Source organism: Corvus hawaiiensis, chromosome 17 (assembly GCF_020740725.1).
Source record: "Corvus hawaiiensis isolate bCorHaw1 chromosome 17, bCorHaw1.pri.cur, whole genome shotgun sequence".
In the NCBI taxonomy this organism is placed as follows: domain Eukaryota; kingdom Metazoa; phylum Chordata; class Aves; order Passeriformes; family Corvidae; genus Corvus; species Corvus hawaiiensis.
In genome coordinates this window covers 14,257,678-14,276,647 of record NC_063229.1, presented here as the reverse complement: position 1 = coordinate 14,276,647, position 18,970 = coordinate 14,257,678, and the positions used below count along the sequence as shown (strand labels likewise).

Genomic DNA, 18,970 nt, shown 5'->3' with positions numbered 1-18,970 from the left:
AGGATCTGTCCAGGAGATCTTTGAGCCACCTCAGCTCTTCATCAAAACAGCCCCAGGCCTGAATTTTCCACATGTTCTTCTTTAGGATGAGCAGTTTGAAACTTCTTTGTGGCTCTTCTGTGCCAGCAACTTCCTGAGCACAAGAGTGAGGATTTTCCAACTCTTTCAGGCCTTAGCTGTTGTACAGTGAGCACCCAACAGGTGCCCTTTCAGAAACCCCACTTTTATTCTCTTTATCCAACACCATTTTTCCCTTCTCCTAAAACTGGTTTGGATTTGAAAGGCATTAATTCAAGCCAGAAACCTGTATTCATAAGCAGCATCAAAGATTTCGGCATAGAACACCTTCCAAGTGACCACAAGTTTTATTTTTACTGCTCATTTATACAAATTAGCAGGAGCACTCTGCCTGGTGCCTGCAGTTCAAATAGGAAAGGGGGGAAAAAAAACAGGACAACTGGAAAGCAAAGGTCAGCCACTGCCCTGGGATATAATTGTGCACTTATGGAAGTTAAAGTTTTTCCACTGACTCCAGTGCTGGATAATCTCTGCTCTTCACATCATCGGTTTGAAGAAGCCCTGGGAAAATTCTGCCCCTGGGGAAAGATATTTGTATTTCAGCCTGTGAATTCTTGAAAACCCCTTGTGAGTGGTGCCCCTGTGGGAGCTCAAATCCCTTCAGTGACCTGTGCCTAAATGAGCTCCATTTCTTCCAGCATTTCCTGGAGTCAGGGGTTTCTTCTGGGAGCTCCAAGCCTGGAGTGCGGGGCTGTTCTGAGCCGTGGTTCTGCTGAGGGCCATTATTGTCCAAAAGGAGATACAGAATTTATCTTCCCTGTCCCTGCTGCTCCTGCTCACCCTACCAGGGATGTGAATTTTGAGGAAACAAGCCATGGAAAGAGGTCTCCTTTTCCTCCTGGATCCAGCGGTTCTGGCACAGCTGAGCTGTCAGCAGAGGAAGATCAGTGCAGATCTGACCGAGAGCCTTGCTCCACACAGCTGAATATTGAAATTAATTCCACTGACCAGAACTTTCTGTAACACCCTCACTAAGCTTTCATATTCCAGAACATGCCAAAAATCAGCTCTGTGTGAAAAAAATAGCCCAGATGTAAAAATGCTGCAGTTTTGCAGGTCAGATTGCTCCTAATATCAATAACCTACACAAAGAGAAGCTTCACCCAACGCTCTGACTTTTATGACTTTTGCAGGATGAAACCATCACCTGCTAAGGAGGGATTCCAAGGACATTATCCACAGGGAGACCTGGAGCTCATCTATCTAATCCCAAATAAATATTGAGGTGTAAAAACCATTATTCTTTATACCCCTAAAACACAAGAATACAATTGAAGAGACTTGGAAAACCCCAGCCTTATGCTAAATAAAGAAACAAAGAACAAGGTAGGGAACGAGATCTATTTATTTTTATTAATAGATTGGGATGTCTCAAGCTCCCAGGCACTGAAGGAACAGCTTATTTGGGAAAACAGAAACATCTCCCACTCCATAGGAAAGCTTTGTGCTCTCTGAAAGGATAGAACTTCATGCCAAGAAGGTGCTTGGGCATTAATTTCTTTAATTAATGCTCCAGGATGTTCACACAAAGGCCCAGATATCGACCACTGGGCAGGATATATTTTTAATTGGAAGAGGCCGTGCCAGCTGGGCTATAAAACAAGTACAAGCTGCTAGATAAAATAATGGAGAAGAAAGACTTGGGGGAAAAGTAATGAGGGGAAAAAAGTAATGAGGGGGATAAAAGGAAAGAATCCTCAGTTAAAAGAGACTTTCCAGGACTTTGGAGCTAAAAAACCATGAAACCTATCACGGGCATCACGAACGCTGCTCAGGGATGCAGGGATCCTGATCCATGGAAATGGCCCTTGGATGCAGGATTATCTGACACGATTCCCATGCCAATGGAGAGAGCTCAGGTTTTGGAGCTGTAATCACACATCCAAAGGTGCCAGTGGTGGTTACAGGGCAGGCACCTGCACTGCACAGGCCACTGTGGATGAGGGGTGCAAGGAATTCAAAAGGAATTGAATTTTCCTCTTCCAGGCAGAAATCAGGGGTGGGATCTGCAGATCCTGGAGATATCATTGCTCTGATGCTGACTCAAGGCAAATACAGCCAATATTTTTGTGTGTAAAATTAAATACTTGAATTGCTTCTGCAAATATTTTTATGCAAAGTAAGTCTCGGGGGTGCTAATTTTGGTTTTGTTTCATTCCTTTTGCCTCTGAGAAACATGAGTGCACGTGGTTAACTGCTCCAAAAGACTGTTGTGGAGCCAAAATGACACATTTGGCTGGTGCAGACATGGAAAAAATCTTCCATCCCCAATTTCCAGGCAGTGTCCAAGTGCCTCTGCACTCCTGGTGATTGTCCCTGGCTGCCCCAGCACTGAGATTCTCTGTGCTGCAGCAGCCAGTCTCTGTCCTGGCGTTTTCCTGAACTCCTGGATGTTCCAGGTCACACCTGGAGCAGCAAAGGCGATGCTGGATATGGAGAAGTGTTAAATGCCAGCTCACAGAGGGCTGTGATGATGGAATTCTGCCGTGTGAGTGCATCTAAGCCTTTCAGAGAGGTTAATCCCAACTCCTCTTAGTGCTCAAGTTCAGCATTTCCATCAAAGCCCAAACACGGGGCAGAAAGACCCAAAATAAATCAGGTAATTCACTTTTCTCTCAACCCACACTGTTTGCAAAGCTGGGAGAGAAAATGCCCGATTTTATCAGGGCCCTTTTACAACTCCTTTCTGCTGTTCATGTTCAACACACCTGTTTTGTCCTTGCATCTCTCGGCCTCTTTTCCTCCCATACATTGAGCTCCTGATAATTACTCTAATTAGAAACATGCAAAAGCCAACAAACACAACAGAAATATTTTCTTTTTTGAAAACCATGGATAATTCCCTCCCGTATCCATTCGATGCTTCATGAGACTTTTATTTTGCTGCTCTGACATTTTTCTCTTCCTGACAATGCAAACGTTATCTATTGATTAATTTCTATAGCATTTATGGCAAACACATGACATTTGCCATAAAAAGAACTATTTTATTGTCCTACTTAAGGGGGACAGGACAAAATAAAACACTCAGCCAAAAACTTTCTTCATTACATACTAAGGGTGCAATGTTTTAATAGCAAAATAAACAAGAATTTGTTTAAATATTCTCCTCTGCGGGTAACAGCTCCCCATTTCATCATAAAACATGTAAATTATTTAGAAATTAGATCACCACACAGATCGTTATTCCTTGAAAATATTAAAACTGCCTCAGATGCCAGGGTATTCAAAGGACAAGATTGAAAAGAGAAATTATAAAAGGTCAAAAGTGTTTTTCTTTTCTCAATATATAGAGATGTCAAGGTAAAAAAAGCACAAAATTGAGAGGGTCATAAGTGATCTGTGATATTACAGGTTAAACATCATTTAAAAATTCCACATTATAAACCGACTGTCTCTCAAAATCGAGGTGTTCTGCTGCACAGGTGAGATGCTGGCAATGTGCTACTGATTAGTAAAGAAAAAAACAACCAAAGGTTGTTTCCTGGACTCCTCTTTCCCTCAGCTCTCCATAAAATTTGTGCTCTTATGGTGTGACTTCAGCACAGGCCTTCCTGAACTCCCTGATGAACGAAGATATCCATCCAAAGAGCTCCTGTGAGTCCAGGTCTGGTGCCTCCCCAAACTTCACCTGGGAATCGGAAATAAAAGGATATTTAGCACAGGAGGAGGAGGAGGAGGAGGAGGAGAAGGACGAGGAGGAGGAGGAGGACGAGGACGAGGATGAGGAGGAGGACGAGGAGGAGCAAGGCAGGGCAGGACCAGCACAGGCACGAGGGGACCCCAGCACTGCCTGGGCACCCCTCAGCTCTGCAGCAGGAGCAGCCACCCCCAGCACCCTGTCCTGAGCAGGGCTTTCAGGAGAAACAGGAGAGATTTGTCTGTACCCCACTCCAGAAGTGTCCTCCCCGCAGCACAAGGCTCCCCACATCTAAATCTGTTCAGTATCCCCCACCCATTTCCACTCGTTGTTAATTCTCTCATTGTCCCACACTTTTCTTCTTGCTCTCTCAATCTTTTTGGGGACAGAGTTCTTCGTTTATGTGCTGCACACAAACCCAGCTTGCTGCCCCACACTGAGGCACTATTCCTGTTTGCAGGAGCCACAAAGAAACCCTGGTGCCTTTTTGAAAATATTACTTTTAGTGGAACGTTTGTAATTAAATTTCCATGGTCAAACATCTCATTAATCTTCAGTGTCTGCTCAGGCAGGTCCCCAAAGGTCCTCCTGGGCTGCATCCTCTGGGTGACATTTGCTGATCATTAAATTTCTCTGCTTCTAATCCCTCCCCCATCACAAAATAAAATAGGAGAAGTTAAAAAACCACCAAAAAACCACCACCAACACATAAAGTCATGTCCTAATCCCAGGATTTTTCCAGTTTCAGAGGTTATCACTGCATTTCTGTCCCTTTCCTTAAGATCTCTGACTGTTAAATATGGGATTTTCTTTCTGTTTCTACAGCCAGTATAAATAAAAAGCAAGTGGGAATTTCTTGCGCTCCTTTCCACTCCTTTCTTCCCCTTTTAAAAAGAAATGTAGCTTTATTTTCATTGCATTTTAATATGATATGTACCAGTATGTTGCTATAAAGCTTCCTCATTTCATCACATCTTTTTGACAGCTGGGAGAGATCCCCTTCATATTTCTGAATTAAATCCTGTAATAAAATAAATTTAATTTGCTGTGGGAGCACACCATTAAAGCAGGAATTAAACAGCAGCGAAAACAAGATCATTCAAGGCAAAATTTTCATGTCATGAAAATTTCACATTTCACAAAAGAGCAGCACACACATCTCTTTGCAACCATTAAGACATCAAAGACAAGAAAAAAAAGAAACACTAACTCTAGAGAATTTTAACTGTATTCTGAAATGACAAAACCTAAATCCATTAAAAGTGGCAGGGCCAGATAAGCATCACAGGGTCCTGATTTCCAGCACGTTTGGCCTTTTTGCACGTGCAGCAAACACTGCCAAGCTCCAGGTCCTTAAAGGGCAGAACGGGGCCTTAGAAACAAGTCTGGAAATGAAACCTCTTAATTTTGTTTTGTTTGTAACCCCCACATTTTCAACAACTTAATGTCTATGGAAGAAGCACCTGGGAGCACAAAGATGTGTGGGACAGCAGAGATGGACGTGGTGGGGACACCTGAGCTGCCCCAGGGGAGCTTTGGCTTGGATTTCAGGAAGAATTGCTTCACCAAAAAGGTTGTCCAGCCCTGGCACAGCTGCCCAGGGCAGTGCTGGAGGCCCCATCCCTGGAGGGATTCAGAAGAACGGGGATGTGGCCCTTGGGGACGTGGATTAGTTGTGCTGGGTTTGAATTCAGTGCTCTTAAAGGGCTTTTCCAACCTAAAGGATTTTATGGTTCTGTGTTCCACGGCAGGGGTGGAACTGGATGATCTTTAAGGCCCTTTCCAACCCATTCTGTGATTCTCAGATCTCTGCTCTCTTCTCTCCTCTCTGGAGGCAGAAGAAATGATAACAAATTCACTCTAAAATCCCCATTATCCCAAAGCAGATGTTGTGGGCAGCCGTGGGGCTGCCTGCTCCTCATCCATTCGCCTGGGAAGGAAAAGCAGGAGATGCAGAAACCCTGAAAACCCTTCCCACGCTGCAAATTACAACAGGAGACATCCCCAGAAGGGAGTAAAAAGCCACTTTCCCTCAAATCCTCCTGATTCCCAGGTGTCAGCACAAACTCCCAGGTTACTCATCCCTTACTCCAGCCCATGAGAAGGGTGTGGTAGAGTTACCTTGAGTTCCTTGCAGAACTGGGACTCCTGGGGTGTTGCCTTGCTTGCTTTGGGTTTAATGAGCCTCCTGCCCTGGATAATGTTCTCCAATTCTTTTTTTAAAACTAACACAAGGGAAAGAAAATGAGGAATTTCAGCAGCATGAAGAGGTGTCCAAAGGGCTGCAATTGTCTGATTTAGGGCACAAGGAAAATCTAAGAGAATATGGGTCTACAATACATTTATCTAGGAGTATTCACTTCCTGGTTTGAGGTAGAGCTCCTGAAAGAGGCATTTTCTCATGGCAAAAACGTGCTCACATCCCAGCAACTGCAGGATAACGCAGAGGGCGAGAGCGTGGTAAAGCAGCAGCCATAAATCTGACCTTCCCCAGCCTGAGCACTGGCTTAGCCATGGAAATAACGTTCTTCAACCCACATTTCTCTGTAGGAAGCTCTGGGGTCCTTCAAAGAGAAAAGAACAGAAATCCTCCTCTGTGGAACAGTAAGAACTCTCGTCAGCCGGCACTGGGCTGCTTCCCTGGGAGCTCTCCTGCTGGGAAAGGGGGGACAGAGGACACAGCCTGGGCTCTGGGGGCTCCTCTGGCATCTCCCTCCCCTGTGCTCGGGCAGTTCCTGCAGCACCGAGCTCCAGGATGTGCCTTGAACTGGGAAAAGCTGGTTCCCTGGATTTTGGTGCATCTCCTTCCTCTCTGCCCTGGGCACATCAGGAATCCACGGAGGGAAGAGCCCAGTCAGCCTCATCTGGCTCCTCTGAGTCACCTCTTTGGACCTCTCCCCGCAGTTCCTGGGTCTGTGCCCATTTTGTAGCTTTGCCCAGCACTTTCCAAAACTGTCCTTAAAATATTCTGTGATTTTGAATTGTCCCTGCAGACCACCAGTGACTGAAGGTAAATATTGTTACATTTAGTCACTTATGTCTCCTAAAAGGTGATTGGAATTTCTTGGAGCAGGACAAAACACACCAAAGGAGCCTCGAGCTACTCCCAAAGCTGACCGCAGGGCCCCCAAGGGGTGCAGGGGTTTGCCAAACCCAAGCTGAGAGTGACCATCATGGAGATCTGTTATCAAAGGCTGAAACTGGGAATACTGGTCTGCAGTCACAGCCAACACTCATGCACACCTTCAAAACACAGATTTTTATAAATTTCAACAAAATACACATCATTTCCACCCACTCACACGCCTCTATCAGCTCTCAAAGGGTTCAGTCTAAAAGCCACTGAGCTCACAGGTTATGACACTGCTCCATGGGGAGTTGGAAATGCATCTTCCAAAATCCATCTCCCCAGAATCCATCTTACATTTGAACAACCTTGGTCTGTGCTTCCAGATGACTTCACTGGTGCTGGAGTCCCTTCTAGAGAAGGAAACCAGTTTGGTTCCAGGAAGTTCTTGAACTCCAGGAAGTTTTCTCCTGCTGCATTCCCACTCCCAATTCCCAGAGACTGTCACAGCCCTCACTGTGATGGAGCACTTGTGCCACTTAACTTCTGTATTTTATGATAAACTCTATTTACCATGGGCAGTACATATTTTTTACATTTCTAAACCACCTGGACACACTTCAATATCTCTTTTTTTTTCTAAAATTCTTCACAGCAACATGGCAGGTTAAGCATCACCATGGCAACACTTCACCTCAATGTTTTGAACCTTTAACTCCCTTTATAAACTACAGAGGTGCAGTGAAAACCTGTTCCAAATGACTGCACAGCGCATGAAAATCTGTCTCTGAATGTAGAAACCACATTTACATACCATCAACTTCAGCACTGAGGCCCTTCATGGATGCTGGAAGAGAAGAGAGAGGGGAAAAAACATGACAATAAATACCATTTATACAGTCAGGATGGGAGTTTGCATGGAAGTTGAAGGACTTAATTTCTTATTTGTTGATTATTTTCCCCCCTGCCTTCTCTCACCATCAGGAACAGCTTCAAATTCTGTCAGCTCCTGAGGAAACGTGGCCAGCTCGGGCTCGTGTAAGAGGATCTGTTCCACAAGGGCGTGGAGCAAGGTGAATGTCCTCTCCTTCCCCCTCAGCAGAGGCAGCTGCAACAGAGCAGAGCAATGATTGACACACTGGGCTATCATACCTTAAACAAATAAATAAAACACGAAAAAGGAACAGCAGAGATGCTGACAGATCCCAGGTATATTTGGCAAGAATAGAAAACAACGGAATTAAACTTCTCCTTTTCATTTTGCTGTTTCACTCACATTCCCGATTCATATCCCGTGACCTTCCCTGTTCTTTGGTGTCTTCTTATTCCCACAGGTCTTTTTAAACTTCAGGTACTCTAATTGATTGCAAGTGATTTTGGCCCCCCAAAGCAAACACAGTCATTTTTCCTTTCCCCTTAGAATCACTGTGCTGTGTTCACAGAGAGAGCAAAGCTTCTGTGGGCACCCTGTGCCAGGGCCTCCCCACCCTCACAGGGAGGAATTTCACCCCAATAACCCATCTAAACCTCCTCCCTATCAGTGGGAAGCCATTCCCCCTTGTCCTGTCTCTCTATCTCTTGGAAATCCTCTCTCTCCATCCTTCCTGCAGCTCCTTCAGGCACTGCAAAGCCACACTGAGGTCACCCCAAAGCTTCTCCTCTCCAGGTGAGCAATCCCAGCTCTCCCAGCCTTTCCTCCCAGCAGAGCTGCTCCATCCCTCTGCTCATCCTGGAGCCTCCTCTGGGCTCTCCCCAGCAGCTCCACGTCCTCCCTGTGCTTGGCCCCAGGGCTGGATGAGTTGCACTGGAGTGAAATGAAGCACTCAGAAATTGCTGCAGGGCCACAGGAGAGCAGCCACTGCAGAAGAAATGCCCAGGTCCATCCTCTGAGCACAGGGAAGTGAGAAGGGTCCATTCAACGAAACTGCAAAATGCACTTTATCTAAACTGTGCCTAAGCAGGGCCTGCAGCTCAGACAATTCTCATGCCAAGGGATTTTAATATCAGGGCAGGCAGAATTTTGATGTTCTACCTCACTAGAGACACAGGGCATTCAGCACCACAAAGCCAGTGCTGCTGCCTGAAATGGGGCAACACAGCTTCTTCTCACAGAATGAAAGAATCCATTGTTAAACAGGACTTGGTTTTCATGGAACCAAGGGCAGGTGGTAAAATGTTGGCTTCTAGTTAGGAATTATTGCCTCTCTCCACATTCAGAGTTAATATTAATGGCTAACAAACCTTAGAATGTGATGGCTTTAATTACAAGCAAATATGTACTCACTTTGGCCAGAGATGACAATCGGAATCCTTTAGCCAGCTCTTTTCCAGCTTTTTCATTCAGATGGTTCCCCATGGCTAAAATGTACTCCAAGATAGCAACAAACTTTTGGCTGGATTGCAGCTGCTTGCTTGCTTGGATTTTCTGGATTATCAGCTGAAATGCACAAATCTGCCCTCAGATAGATTGAAAATGTGGGCAATCCGTGGCCTTCCCTGTGCCAACCCTCACTGTCCCCACCTGAAGTCACTCCCTAGCCCAAGGATACCTCCCTATGCAAATCCCTCAGGGATTTTCAGCAAGGACCAGCTCAAACTCCCCTAAGACCAAGCTGTGTTGGCACAGTCACCCCAAAAGGAGCCACATCCTTTCTGGCTGCCAAACCAGCTTCAGCCTCCTGTGCACGAAAAGTGTTTTGCTCTTTGGTTGCCCAAATTTCAGGGATCAGCGGAAGCAGAGTCTGGAGCTCCATCCTTCACCTCCCACCCTTCTCTTTACACCAGCTCAATGCTGTTATCAAAATTCTTAGCACAGTTTCCCCACAAGGAAGAATAATCATTTCCTGTACTCAAACTCAGTATAATTCATTTTTCCCAGGAAAGCCACCTCCCATCTAGGGCTTTAGGCACAAGACGTGATTTTGTTCTCAGTTAGAAAATTTGGGGTTTTTAGGACCACACCTCTTTTCAGCAGTCACCAACACACCGATTTAAAAACAGGGAGAGGAAGAAGCACATGGGAGAGCTGAAGGCTGTTGTTAAAGCATTTACAGCACAGCTCAGGCCAGAGGATGCTGACAGCCAATATTCACATTGTCCCATAGGATTTTAGGTGTGTATTCTGTGGTTTAAGCATAGGTGTTAGTGTGCATAAGAACGTACTTAGACGCTAATTAGCTCTTCAGTGACCATTAAATATCCATCAAAGAAAACAGTGCAGAAAATAGCTTCCAAATATTCAATATTTGGCTTAAGTGGAGCACAGCAAAGGTGTAGCTGCAGCAGGCAGGGTCAGGAATCTCTGCATCTCCCCTGTGCTTTCCATCTGTTCCTCTTCTGAGCTTTCCTCACTGTTACTATGGTTTTAATCACAGCCAGACAAAGGACAACAACTTGGTCCTGCAGAACTTTCACATTCTGTTCTCATTCCCATGCAGAAGGACAGCAAAACCTCTGAAACATTTTCATGGTGTGGAAATCCTTGTTTTGAATCAAAGCATGGGCAAAACCTGGCAGGTAAGGCATGGCTTGGCACAGCAGGATCCAGTCATGAGACTGGCACTGGTTTATTTGCATCCCCCACCCTTAGGTCATCCTGGGAAAAGGCAGAGAGGGACTTGAGCTCTGATTCCCAAAAGTTTCAGTCCAGAGCTGTAATCCTTAGAGGGAACAGCTCCTTCAGTCTTCAGGAAATATTAAATCTCTCTGAGATTTGTCAAACAAACTTCCTCCATGTCTTAGATTGATTCGTTCAGCTCATGGGGCAGGAACCTCCCCACAAAGGGAATTGAATTTTAATGGTGAAATTCACTTCTGTCTTATCACTGCCCAAAGAAGGAGGGAAGCTTAACAGCACCAAAGAAAATTTTGAAGATCTTTTCCTGTTCTTTTCTCCCTCTTTTTTGGAAGTCTATGCTACTGCCAGGCCCATTATCTTGAACCTTGGTGGAAAAAGGATGATATTAAATGCACGTATGGAAAATAAAGGAAAAAAACCCCAAAATAATCCTCCACAACTACAAATCTTTGAAATCTGTGCTGAGGTGACCTGGGCCTCTCTTATCAAACTGACAGATGTTGATCACAAACACGCCATGAGGGCTCCTCTTACTCACAGGCTCCAGATCTCTGATGCTCTCGGGGAGCTCACGGACACTGAGCAGGAGATCCAACCTCTGGCCCAGCTGAGGGATTTTACACATCTGCACAGAATGGAACAGAACAGCAATCAGAACTCACATTTACACAAAACATGCATTGTTTACAATTTACACCAAAACATACAAACATTTCATTATTTATTGAGCAATTCAGCTGTGCCATTGTTTTCCTAATTTCTGTGTTCGTTTACTCATTTTATTCTGGGTCTAATCCTGTGGGTACACTCTGGCACATACTGCAAATTCACTGTCTGCTCCTAGGGCACACATTCTTAAAATCAATTGCAATCCTTCCTTGTGAGCAAAAATAGTTAAACACATATCATTTTATAGATTTTGGGAATCTAGCTCAGAATAAATCAGCTCCTACTCTGGATGAAGAGGAGGGAGTGTGACTTGGAGACACAAAGGGATCCATAATTCTCTTTTTATTATCTACCTGTCTCAACTCTTCATCAGAATAATCCTCCTGTGCTGATTCTGGGTGAGATTTTAAACTTAAGTGCTAATCAACAGCTTCTTGTGGTGGTTTTAGCTTGGAGAATGTCCTAAAAATAGGATGTGGTATCTTTTAATGTTGAAACTCCTTACCTCTAACATAAACTGGTCAACCATGTGCAGCTCTGAGCATGACCCCTTGAAGGACAGGTACCTTTCTGCATCTTTTGGTGTGGGCAAATATCTGTGAAGAGAAAAGGAAAATTAGATGTCCTCTTCCTCTTCATTCTGTATTCTGATGAAATTCCATTCCTTGCCCTGGAATTTCCTACATTTTGTGGTTTATGTGTTTCATATTTATCCTTAGTAGGTATTTGAACCAGCTGTGAGATGGAAAGCAAAAGTCTGCAGATAGCTCTGGGTACGTGGAAATGTTGATATGTACACGAGGAAAATAACAGCCAGAATGTTCCCCTGCAGCTGTACAGATAATTTAGAATGACAGAATATTTCAGAAAGGCAAAACCATGAGACAGAGGAGTTCAGGCCCTGATTTGCAAAGAGGTTGGATCCATTTCTTATCTCTGATATCACAGAATAACAAGAGCAGGAAGGAACCCACAATGATCATCCAGTCCATCCTGGCCCTGCACAGACACCCCAGCAACCCCACCCTGGGAGTGTTTCTCTTCTTTACCCTGATTTTCACGGGGTTTTTTACTTGTTTCAATAGTGACAGCACAGAACACAGACCCACAACTTCCTCCCCTCTGCACAAGGTCACAGAATATCCTCCAGGGCTGCAGATTTTTAGAAAATGGATGTCTTCAAATATGCCTTCACTTGGAAAAACAAACACAGCCCCACAGCTCCCTTCCTTTGGAGATCTTCCTGCCTGTCTGAGCCATCACTGGGGGAATTCGCAGCATTTCTTAAGAAAAATGGAATCGATGTCAGAGCTCACATATGAGGAGTGTAAAGAAGCTGAAATAAGTATTCAGGTCTACTCTCTTTTCTTTCTCTTCAAAAAACCTTCTAAATTTGCAGCAAGAGTGATTAAACATTCATGGCCATAGCAATACATTTCCATTCAAAGTCAGGAAATGTACTCAAAGATGGAAAAAAGCAAATATTTTAGCACGTTAAACACAGGACAAAGAGTAAGATTTATTTTACTGTTGTCAATAATTAATATAACATTTCAATTGAAAAATTGTTGGCTTTGCATTACTCCACCTGTGTTAAAGCAGATTACAATGTAATCCTTTCAGCCCACTTTACCATCAGGAAAAAAAAATGAATTCTCATTTAAAAATAAGTTAGCTGTTGGCAAATGAAAGGGTATTTATTCATCATTAAAAATAGCTTGAGTTTTTAAGCAAATTCACAGAACGTATTTTAAAAGGTGACAGCAAACATCTTCATTTAAGCAGAAGTCTGATACCCCATAAAATTGTTCAGCTGCATTATGCATAGAAAATGGAACTAACAGATTATCTGGAAGGTTTAAAGCTTAAAGCATTAAACAATGGGAGCCCTGAGAAAGGAGGCACACAAACATGGGAATGCACTCCATAAATATCTTTTTACATGAGTGCCGCTCTAATGGAATCTGTACAATGAAAAAGACTCCCATTTCTTTAGAAAGAAAGAAAGTTTAGAGAGACATGGAGTGCTTTGTTATTAAGACATGAGGATAAAGAATCATTCAGGGAACCCTGGAGAGGTTTCCATATCAAATTCAGTCCTGAAGTTCCCAATGACATCCCACCACTTCCACTGGATACATGAGCAGGACACTCTGGTCCCCGGTGGCAGCCTTGAAAATGGAACTTTGGGTTTGACTTTAAGTATTTTTTATTCTACAGTAGTAGGATTCAGACATTCTGCCCTGGCTCAGACACTCTGACAGGTATGATTTGCACTGAGAGGAATTTTCCAGCCCTGGACTGTCCTGTTTGAGCTCCTGTTCTGCCCATGGGTTCTCAGTTAGCTGAAGGCCACAGCTCTCAAAGGTCAAATTTTTCACTGCAACTCCCAAATGGAGTGGAAAGGTCTCCAGAAGTGCTGAGTGTCCTCCTTGTGTCGTGACAAATCCACCACAGAGCATTGCACCAGAGCAACGTGGGAGTGGTGAAGCTCAAGAGAATTCCTGTCTGCTCCTTTGATTTTCCACTGCCTTGGGAATCCAAGCCTTCATTTTGAGATGCATCTCAACTGTTTCAGTCACACTCAAACCTCTTGGGGTGGAAAAAGAAACATCTTCCTTTCAGTGCAAGATTTGCCTCCAAGTGGATTCCTCGATTTTGGCACTAAATAACAATCCCAGGGACAGAATCATTGAAGCCACGTACCATCGTTCGAATCCTTGAAAATATATAACACTGAGCAACACAACAATCAACATCCCTTCCACATTCCACTGCTGGGAATATTCCCTCAGCATTATTGCCCTCAAAGAGAGACTTCAAGGAAAAAAATGTGGTATTTCAAGCTCCATTGCCATCATTATTATTATTATTGTGGCAAAGAGCCCAGATGCCATAAATCAGTGATGCCACAGCAATTCCAGCAGCCTGGAGATCCTGGGCTGAGTCTGCAGCGTCAGGAGTGAATCCTGAGTGGCAGAGTGGGGTCAGTGCTTCCCTTTGAACCAAGGTGGGAGCAGGGGATGCCCTGGGAAATGGGGCTGGAGAAATCTCCTTCCTTTTGCCTTTCCAGAAACAGCCTCACGTCACTGGAGAGCACCTCGATGTCCAACTGTTCCCTGCGGTTATTTCCTGCCCAATTCCAGCACTGCAATAAGATATTCCTGTTTTCATTGAGGCTTTAGGGTCAGATTTTGAGCAGCCCCCTCAGTGGGGCCATGCACCTTCCACCAAATCCTAATTCATGTGCACCAGTGTGGGGTTTAACTGGGAGAGCCCTGGGGCAGCAAGGAAACACCCTCCAGAACATAAAAAACATTTAAATACCCAGCATCCTGCCCATGGCCCTTCATCCTCCACAAGCCATCCCACAGAATGACATTAATTCCATGTTCTTCCTGCTCACATCACTTCCCAAGTACAGACATGACCCTGAAGACTTCAAAATTCTGTTTCAGATCAGGATTTTAAGGCCCAAATTAAACAGATTCCATGAGAAGCAGAAGCATCAATTATTTACTTCCTCACTTTTCTGTCAGTGCCTTCTTTTTCCCAGTTTTCTTTAGCAAAACACCCCTTTTTTTCTCATTTTGAGGCAAGAAACAGTTTCACATCAAGCTTTCACATGTAAAAATGTTTATTAAAATGGCTCAAGTGTTACATGGGAGCTGGGATGTGGAACAGATCCCACTCTAGGATCCCGCTTCTTTCCTTTCTTTCTGCATCTCAAACTATCCAAAAAGATAAAATCCAGTTCCTGTGAATTTCACACACCAATAGTTTGCTCAAATTCCTGAAATCTGTTCAGTTTTGTTCAAGCCACAGAAATCTGCACTCTGCTTGAAACCCCCAAATCTCTGCCACTCAGGCGCACAAATATTCCCAATATCCCATCATCCCATAAAGCTCCTTTAACACTTGTCTGCCTTCCTCCTCTCCAAACCACCTTTCCAAACTCCACATCATTCACAGAAGATTCTGCCTTCTCCAAAAGGTCCCAAAACCAAACAATTCCCCCCAAAGTTACCTTCTCAGTGCTGTAATCTGCTCATCTGTAAGCCCACCACTCTCCTCGTGGATGATGTACAGTTTTTCCTTCAGCTCACTCGGTTTTATACGGAAACTTTTAAGAAAAATGTCTGGAGAAAAAGGATTCTTGGGTTACTTGGAAGGAAATGCTCAAGGGAAGGAAAATCACCAAAATACCTCATCTGAACTTTGCAGATTTTAAAAAGAAATAAGAAAAACCCCAACCAAAGAGGAAAAAAAAACCCCAAAATATTCAGCAGCTGGTATCCTAAAGCAAAAACTCAGTCTTCATATTTTCTTTAAATTTACATAGCCAGTAGTCAAGGAAAAAGAAATCTGAGGATGATTTTCTGGTCTCTCACTGATACTTGCTCCCTGTGTGGCAGAAATTTCTTTTTTCAACAAGAATCCATTAGAGAACTTAGCTTTTATTTGTATTTTCTCCTATATTGCTCTTCAATTTAGTGTGGAGATCTCTCAGAACTCTCATTTTCCTCTGCTCTTCACAACTCCACTCAAAATCTCCAGAATTTTTAACCTCCTGGCATTTTGGAGCTTCATCTTTTTATTCCTTAATTTAAGGGCCGCGGTTTGCAGCACTTGCAGGAAGATTAATCAGAATTCTCAGGATCAAATTAACTTTTGATCTAAGTCATGTCCATTATAATAAGGATATGCCAAAACTCTCACTGACGAGGATAAGATTAAGAAACGGATGTAGAACGTCCCAGTGAAAAACGTTGTAAGAGGAACAGGATCAAAAGGAGGAATGGTGCAATTTGCAAAGCAAAAGAAAGACATTTCCTCAAAGAAACTGGAACAATTCAGTAGATAAAAGTGCTATTACAAGATTCTTTTATCTGCAACAGCACTTTGCCATCACTCTTCCTTTTAACCCTTCAAATTGTTAGTCAAGGGATGCAATAATTCCAAGTTATCTCCATTTACATTTCCCAATTAAAACTTTACACGCTCTCCAAAATACATTTTTTCTTATTAACATTCATCAAGATGAAATCATTAAAACTTCAGAATTGACTGCCCCAAATTCCTTACACACGGAACACTTCTTAAAAGCATCTCTTGGTTATAGAAATTTTTTGGAAATCCATTTTCGTAACAGAAATCCCACTGCTCTGTGAAGAACAATTACTCCTGCTCCTTTAATATCTTCTCATCAGAGGAATTGAAAAACCTTCACAGTATTTTATTAGGAAGACCAGGACTGGGTGTTGAGCTGCTCCATTAGCTCTGCCAGGCTGTTCTAGGTCAGGCTTTTCGTAGAATCCCACCTGACATATGAGAGCAGAGGGCTCTGTTCAAGAACAGGATCCTGTTCACAGCCTGAGCCCGTGGCCAGGGAGAAGCCAAGAATTCCTGTGGCCTGCCCTGGAGCTGCCCCAAAGGCTCCTCACACCAACCCACCTCCCCCTACAGGGATTTCTTGACCCCAGTGCAGCACAGCAGTCACAGTTCTGCCTCCCAACCGGCTCCTGCTGACTTTGCAGCCCACAAAATTTTAAAAGTCTTTGAAGTCAGAGGCTGAAATTGATTTTGCACATGTCAGGGATGATTTTACACTTCTGCCCCAAGACAGCAGCATCACAGCTCAGTGGCACTTCCAGGTTTTGTAGAAGAGAAGCAGCCTGGGGATTCATCTCTACAGCATCAAGGACCACGTTCGGAGCACCTGAGCCATGGGGTCATTTTTTGTAAAGAGAGAAGCACTGAATTAAAAGATGATTTACACACAGCCTTGATTACTGCCTATGGAATGGCAGAAAGCACAAACAGCAAATGAAGGCAGAGCTCAGCCCAGGCTTCCAGAGAGGAGCACACAGCCCTTGTTATCCACTTACTGAAGTTATGTGCAACTTTCCGATCCAGCAGGATGTGCTGATTCACTGAGGGCTCACTGCCCAAGAGCACTGCCGTGTCCTGGATCTGGAACTGCTCACAGAGCCTGCATACATCTATTTTTCTCTTGCACGGGTCACATGATCCCCAGACAGATTTTTGAATCTAAAAATACAGAAGGGACACTGGGTAAACAAAAAGCCAGAAGAACAGAGGCCCTTTGTTCCATCCAAACCCGGAGAAGGGCATCCAGGTCGTTTCGTGGCACAGCTGGATTTTTATACCTCTCCATGTCATCCAGGCTACAATATTGAGGTTTCTTTCCTTTAACAGCTACCATCAGTTTCATCCTCACCTTGTCACAAGGAACGACATCCCAGTGAAAGGCTTTGGTTCTCTTTGCTGCTGGAGAGAGGCTGCAGGGCTGTGGGAGGGCAGGTGGGGCTGGTGGAACCTCTGCCCTGCCCATGGGAGGTGGCAGAGCTGCTGCTGCTGCTGCTGCTGGGGCTGCCTCCCCCTCTGCAGCCTTGGCCGGGGGCACTGCAGGCTTGCTCAGGCTGCTGCTTGCAGAGCTCCCACCCAAATGAGGGGTGTCCTCTTTCTGCTCATTCAGAGGCACAATAAATTCCTCATAATCAGCTTCAGGGGAGCTGCATCCTTGAGAGCCCTCCTGGGGCAGGGAGGCACTGCTGCCCGGCTGGCAGTGCCTTTCCAGGAGAGACACCCACTCACTCTGCAGCCTGCCAGCAGCCTCTGGCCGGGTGGTCAGGACAGTGAAGGGTATCCGGAACCTGAAATGGAAGAAGGTCGTCTATAAACGCCAGGGAGTGCAAACAACATCCTGCCTAACACGGAGATCCCTGGTTTGAGCACAGCGATGTTCAGCAGCTGCACTTGTCAGAGGAGCCCAGGGCTGCTGGCTCTGACCTCCTCAGAGTTAATTGCTCATGTGTTTGTGGTTGGAGAGCTGAGGTTCTGCCATGTGTTGGCTCTGCAGTGACCTCGTGATCAGTGTGCTACACCTGGCTGGGGTGTAACAGGCACTCAGAACCTGCTCACATCTGTCCCAGCAGCTGAACCAGGCATCTCCTCCCTGGCTCCTGACATGACAACTCCACAAGCTGCTGTGGGCAGGATTTCAGTGGATCAGCTCAGGTCCACTTTGGATTCCTCCAGAAGATCCTCATCAAATCTCTGAAGAGCAATGGGAGGGGTAATCGAAATAATTCTGGTGGCCTCATTTCTCCAGTGTTGTTATTTTATCCCAGGACACTGAGACCCTCTGCTGCCTGACCTTGTTTGCAGCAATTCTGCTTTAACAAATTATTAATTACCAACTATACTCACAGATAATGGTGATCTCTGGTGTGCAGGGAGAAGGTGCTGCAGCCACTGTCCCCACTGACACCCACGTTCCCAGCCAAGAGAGGAACTGTGGCTGTGGCAGGGGCTGCAGGCTGGCCCCTGTGCCCCAGCCCAAGGCAGTACAAAGCCAATTCTCCTTCCCGCAGCTGTGCCAAGCACCTGGAGGACAAGGGATGGAGACACAGCTCATTCTTCATTGACTTCTTATTTACACAGCCTGGCCCTTGGTAAAGCGCTTTCTAGTGTCAATAAATCTCCACATTTTTACAGCATCCTCCACGGAACAGTCAAAAATATCAATAGTAAAGCACAAAATCTTTGAGATGTTCTTGTTTGAGAGTTTCTTGTTCTCATCTGACACTTTAAAAAAGTGTGACATAAAATCTGAACAGCCCAGTGAGAGCTAAAACTAAAATCTGACCATCAATTAAAAATCATCCAAGTCCTGTTAATTTTTTAGCTATGCTCTGTCCCTCCTTCTCCATTTACTCCTCTTGTTTATTTGGGACAGTGCATCTTTGGGACTCTGAGCTTTTAAAGGAATCCACTGTGACTGAGCAGTGCATGGTGTGACAAGGCTTCAGAGTTTCTGTGCCTTCCACGTTTCACTCCACCAAGCCATAAACAAATCATCAAATTTAGTTCCCAATCATACAGTCCAATATCCCTCTCTCTTGGAAATCCTGTT

The 18,970-nt window shown here is 44.6% G+C and overlaps 1 protein-coding gene across 2 annotated transcripts in view; it reads right to left on the bottom strand.

The window, feature by feature from the left end:
• Positions 1–3,121: 3,121 nt before the first annotated feature.
• Positions 3,122–18,970, bottom strand: part of LOC125335017 (formin-like protein 17) — a 29,431-nt gene continuing 13,582 nt past the window's right edge. Inside the window, exons 6-17 of one of the 2 annotated variants that reach the window (XM_048322280.1) lie at positions 18,265–18,441; positions 17,273–17,708; positions 16,920–17,082; positions 15,059–15,170; positions 11,537–11,627; positions 10,901–10,987; positions 9,070–9,237; positions 7,764–7,893; positions 7,600–7,632; positions 5,840–5,943; positions 4,656–4,739; positions 3,122–3,709 (exon numbers count right to left, since the gene is read on the bottom strand). In XM_048322280.1, the coding sequence (XP_048178237.1) occupies positions 3,605–3,709; positions 4,656–4,739; positions 5,840–5,943; positions 7,600–7,632; positions 7,764–7,893; positions 9,070–9,237; positions 10,901–10,987; positions 11,537–11,627; positions 15,059–15,170; positions 16,920–17,082; positions 17,273–17,708; positions 18,265–18,441 (1,690 nt within the window). In that variant the 3' untranslated portion in view covers positions 3,122–3,604. The remainder of the gene's footprint in view (positions 3,710–4,655; positions 4,740–5,839; positions 5,944–7,599; positions 7,633–7,763; positions 7,894–9,069; positions 9,238–10,900; positions 10,988–11,536; positions 11,628–15,058; positions 15,171–16,919; positions 17,083–17,272; positions 17,709–18,264; positions 18,442–18,970) is intronic. The other variant, XM_048322281.1, reaches the window with a different exon arrangement.